Source organism: Seriola lalandi, unplaced genomic scaffold, assembly GCF_002814215.2.
Source record: "Seriola lalandi dorsalis isolate HSWRI2012SDOR001 ecotype SW California unplaced genomic scaffold, Sedor1 jcf7180002001377, whole genome shotgun sequence".
NCBI classification, from domain to species: domain Eukaryota; kingdom Metazoa; phylum Chordata; class Actinopteri; order Carangiformes; family Carangidae; genus Seriola; species Seriola lalandi.
In genome coordinates, this window is record NW_019472036.1 from 1 (window position 1) to 5385 (window position 5385).

The 5385-nt window shown below is 38.5% G+C and overlaps 1 protein-coding gene across 2 annotated transcripts; it reads left to right on the forward strand.

Annotated features, from left to right (window-relative positions):
* Positions 1–1178: 1178 nt before the first annotated feature.
* LOC111664171 (apoptosis-enhancing nuclease-like) lies at positions 1179–5349 on the forward strand. Of its 2 annotated transcripts, XM_023418667.2 has the most exons (4): positions 1179–1281; positions 2236–2922; positions 3560–3760; positions 4496–5349. In XM_023418667.2, the coding sequence occupies exons 2-4, from the start codon at positions 2266–2268 to the stop codon at positions 4694–4696; spliced, it is 1059 nt and encodes a 352-aa protein (XP_023274435.1). In that variant the 5' UTR covers positions 1179–1281; positions 2236–2265; the 3' UTR covers positions 4697–5349. The 2 variants fall into 2 exon arrangements, with proteins under 2 accessions (XP_023274435.1, XP_087032631.1); XM_087176505.1 differs by lacking the exon at positions 1179–1281 and having other exon boundaries at positions 2282–2922.
* The last annotated feature ends 36 nt before the right edge of the window (positions 5350–5385 follow it).

The window sequence follows — 5385 nt, forward strand, 5'->3', positions numbered from 1 at the left end:
TTTTTTTTTTTTTTTCTTTTTTCTTTTTCTTTTTTTTTTGTTTTGTTTTGTAACATGTCTTTGTTTTTGTACATTTGGAAGGATTATGAAATAAAAAGGCCCACAAAACCAAAAAGAACTATGATCTCTGTCATGAATTTAAATGTTTCATCATGTGTCATGGCAGCTGCTTTCTAAGCTCCAGTTAAACACTATCCTGTACTTCACAAGTTTGGTAATTATATTTATAAAGTTAACTGACATTTGGTCCTTATTTGCATTTGTATTTCTATATTGCATTGCATCAAGTGATTGGGAGACAGGGCTTCAACTAATAATTAGTTTCATTATCAATTTATCAGTCAATTATGTCTTTTTAAAGATATGATTAATTATTTGGTCTATACAATGACAAAATCATAAATGTTCATAAATTCCCAGAGTCCGAGGTGACATCTTCAAATATCTTTTGTTCAACCAACAGTCTAAAACCTAAAAAATATTCAATAAAACAGGAGAAAAAGTAGAAATTTACAAATTAGAAGCTTGATATATTTGGTTTTTTTTTCCTGAGTAAATTCATTCCGCTATTCAAAATTAGTGACAATTTTGTCAGCAAATCAATTTGAATAATTTTGAACTGAAATTTAGCTTGATGTAAAAAGCATGAAAGAAGACGAAAAACAACAACAAAAGGCAATTAGTCATATCCTGTCAATCATAATGGAACAGTAAATATTACAACATAACTGATTTTCAGTATGAAATTTGTGTAGTTTGTAGTTATCATGTTTCCTCACATTGTCGCTTTTTCTACAACAAATTGTTGCTTAATTCTTTAACACAAATGGAGTTAAAGTCACTGTCATTTGTTAGACTTTTTTTGTGTGTTGTATTCCCTGCTTTAATTGGCATTGGATGACACGCAATTAGTAACATGCGTTGTTTTCCTGATTAGTTGGTATTTGGTGACTCAACAGGTACAAGATGCAGCAAATTAAATTGATTTGTAAATTATCCCACATGTCCTGATTCAGTGGTTTAGGTTTGATCACTAATTGTTCGTTAAATTGACTTAAATGCTCCTTTAACTTTTTTATTGTGTAGCTTATCTGAAGTGTTGTGCCATTATGTATCAGAATTCTTGTGGCAATGTTGTGTTGGGCCTGTAGGTGGCGACTCTGTGATGTATCCGGCAGCTGAACTTCTCCTGTCAGACGAAGAAGAGAAGGAGCCAATCAGATGAAGAGTAGAGCAGACTTGCCCAGACTTGTTCACGCAGTACACGTGCTGTTCCAGAGGGTAATGTACAAATTATTCAAGCATTTTTATTCTAATGTGTCATTTTTTAATATCCCTTTCTTTGTGTCTTTTGTTAACATTAATAGATGACACCTTTATCTCTCGTCAATAATCTTGTGTGATATCTAATGATGCCTCGTGCCTTGTTTGACGTGGCTATCTTCAGCTAGCTAAATCGGTCGGTTTTCTATGATGGGACGCCAGTCTCCAGTGAAATATCTGACAAGTTGAAGTTAGCTTTGACGACCGATAAAGTTAAACACTTCATAAACACGATTCCCTACGTTTTCGCGGTCATTGGGAGCCAGTCTTCAACACGGCTTAAGAACAACTCGCCAAGCAAGCATGTATTTTAATTGTATGCTTTTACAACGACAGCTGGAGCAGTCACTCACCGCTGCTTCGACCTCAGCTAAAGTTGCTGTGAGTTTGCATACAGCTCAGTGTATGTTGGATTTAACAGCGATGTAAAAAAGCATTGGTCAGACAAAGCGTGAAGTTAATAAAATGTTTGGCGAGAAGTTATGAAACTTACATTTTTGAACTGAGATTTGTTGCCTTTGTCGTTCGCTAGCTCAGAAGAAAACCCTTATGACATTTCCAAATGTTTAATAATTTATCCTTTTTAAAACTATGAATTAGCTAACTTACATTATAGGTTAGTTAATTATATTCACAGCCGTAGTACACAGTTACTACAGTGTGATGTAATGTGTTCCTGTCTGTCATCTGTCCCTCAAAGTCAGTGCTATTCCTGCATGGTGTGTAGCATGAAGGCATTATATAAACGTGTTTTGTAGCTTGTCCCTAATGCCAGATTCGGTCTGTTTTATTTGCCAATTATGCAACAGCCCCATGGACAAAAGGTCCAAGTGAATCTGTAGATTTAAATATTAGTGATCACCTACATAATTTATATTCTAATAATAATCTGGTTGTTTTGTGTTGTTTTAGAAATGACTTCAAGGCCAGTTTCATTGATTGATGATGGCAGAGGAATCAAAAAAGAATAAAGCTTCCTCATGGGGGCTTCTCAACAACTACCAATATTTGTGCAGAAAAGCCACGATGCTTAATGCCATGGAGAACACAAGAGCAAAGAAGAAATGTCATCAGAAGATAATAATTGCCGGCGTGAAGAGGAAACGAACAGACAACCACTACAAACCACTGGATACAATTAAACTGGTCAAAAAAACTAAATTGAGCAATACACTGCAGGAAAGTCAAAACACTTTGAGCTCTGAGGACAAAAGCACAGATGCGTCTAAACCTGGAGACTCTGTGTTTGTGCCTAAAGCCTGTGACCACCACAGTCTAGTCACAGCCTTAAGAGACAGTTGGGAGGTGGACAGCGGCTTCTCCTCTGAGGCCAGTCCTCCAGCCAGTGGTCGGAGTTCACCGTGCCTCAGCTTGTGCTCGACCATGGTGGTGGCTTTAGATTGTGAGATGGTGGGGACTGGGCCTGGCGGGCGCTGCAGTGAGCTGGCCCGCTGCAGCATCCTGGACTATCATGGTAATGTCCTGTATGATAAATACGTCCAACCGTGTCAGCCTGTCACAGACTACAGGACCCGCTGGAGTGGCATCCGGAGTTATCATCTGCACAATGCCCAACCCTTCGCTCAGGCCAGGGAGGAGGTGAGACCAGCTTCACTGAAGCATCTACATATGCTGTTTTATTCTGTCATACTTAGTATACAATGAAAGAATCGGTGGAGGCAATGAGTATAAATACGTTCACAGAGCTCTTTATTAAGCTGCAGTGCTTTGAACTGAAATCGATCTAGTTGTCTGCTCATGATGGTAACTGTTGTATTCTTTGCAACACTTCTGAGCTGTCTTCCTTTTTCCTACTAAAAACATATGCAATACTAGAAAAAATAAATAGCTGTTGTATTCTTATTATTTTGGACATGTTTTGCATTTGAGTATAAGGAGGGCAAGTGACTGGAAATACAGGAAGAGAACCACTGGTATTGACATGCAAGGTAATTGAGTTTCCTAAGCAGGAGTTGTCACAGCTAGTGTTCCCTCAGGCGAAACGAAGACATAGAAATGTAAAGTGTTGTTCAGAGAAAAGCTGAAGCATTGGTTAAAATGAGGCTTCTTGATATACAGGTCAGAGTGGTTTGAACTGTCAACCCAGTTAGAGATGTCAACACTGACTAAACCCAGTCTTCTGCCGACTCTTCTGATGCCCCAAATTGTTAATATTCAGTATTTACAGGTAAATATAATGTTTGTCCTCTGCACTTGTGTGGCTTCTCTCCTGTAGATCCTCAGTATACTTGAGGGCAAAGTGGTCGTGGGCCACTCTGTCTACAACGACTTTGAGGCACTGGACATACTCCATCCATGTCACATGGTCAGAGACACCTGCACAACGCGTCTCCTCAGCCGTTTGGCCGGCTTCCCTCGAGAGCGCTGCCCTTCCCTCAAAATCTTGGCCAGTAAGCTGCTGAACAGGAGGATACAGGTGAGACGTAATGAGTGTCATGGGCATCGTCAGTCTTCATACATCATGTATATGGACTTAATTTATACTAGAATTTTGTTTTTTGTATTGATTGTATTAAATCCCTAATGATAACTAAGGCTTTTCATGGAAACTGCTAAACTGCTGAAAGGCATCTACAAAACATCACAAACATTTTTCCCTTACTTGCTTACAGTGTAAGTGCTCTTGATCCAAATGGTGAAGAATATGTTGAACACTGAAATTAAATCACTTAAAAACAGACAATTATTGCTTGAAATTATCCAAACACAGATTCTTTAACTGATAAATAATAAGACAGAGCAGCACATAATTGTCAAAGATAATGTGTGATGCAAGTTATGAAGTGTCCTCACGAGGTTTGTCCACCAGGGGGCACTGATGAGTTTATTTTTAACTGTAAAAAGCCCTCCTTCAGTACATGCACAGGTAACTGCTTTTTAATGAACAAATTTAAGAGACACTTATAAAAAATGTTTGTTTTTAAAAAAACAAACAAAAGCAATCCCATATATCAGCAAATACAACTATAAAATCCAGCATCAGTCAGACTAAAGTGGATCCATGCTCAAATTGTTTTGAAACATGACTTCATTTCCATCTTCCCTTTAACAATGTGTACATATCATTGAAGTCTGCCCAGTGTTTTTGTTATACCTGATGGTATTCTGACTTTTTGTGAACTATACTGACCCTGTCTGTTTCTCTGGCCAGGTCGGGAAGAGAGGTCACTGTTCGGTGGAGGACGCTCAGGCTGCCCTCGACCTCTACAAGCTGGTGGAGGGTGAGTGGGAACAGGAACTGCAGAACAAGCTGAGGGACGACAGCGCTCCACACAAGCCCAGCTTTGCCTCCTCAAACCACTACATGCAGGATGAGTACTGGCCCGATGATGTCACAGCTGACAGCCAATGAGAGGAAAGTATTCATGAGACATTTACTGGGAAACGCCTCAAAAAGTCCCTGTTGGATGGTGATGTTCTTAGTCATCAGAGCAGATTCAGATAACTACGAATAATGTGAATGAAAGATAATAGCATTTAAGCCTGAGGAACCAAACCTAAACTAAAACTCTTCATTGTCTCATGAGAAGATGTACTGGGGAAAATGCATTTACTGCTTGAATGAAAGCACTTGTTAACTTATTACTTTTAAACATGTTAAACATGATTGATGTTCCTAACGGCATATTTTTGCTGTGGTTCCAGATATTTGCTTGCTGAGTTGATGGTAATCAAGTCAGTTGTCACAGATTTGATTATGTTTATAGCATGAAAAGTGTTGGGTCTCTATTAGGTTCTAACTTGTGTGCAGAGTGTGGAGTTTTCTAACAGTCTGTGCTCTTACTTGAATGTTTAAATGTAACTGTTAATGGGACATAAGACTAATACTAGGTCACAGATACAGCTGTTTTGGAAAACAACTGTATTTTTCATTTGAAAAACCTCCATGTATATGTGGCCTTAAGTATTTTATAAACAGTTGTAACAGTGGTATTTCATTACCTCATATTGCAAGCTGCTCTCAAAACGTTCTAATAAAATGGCATCATGTCAAAATAAAACACACTTTGGTTTCACTGAGTGTGAATGTGACAGCACCAG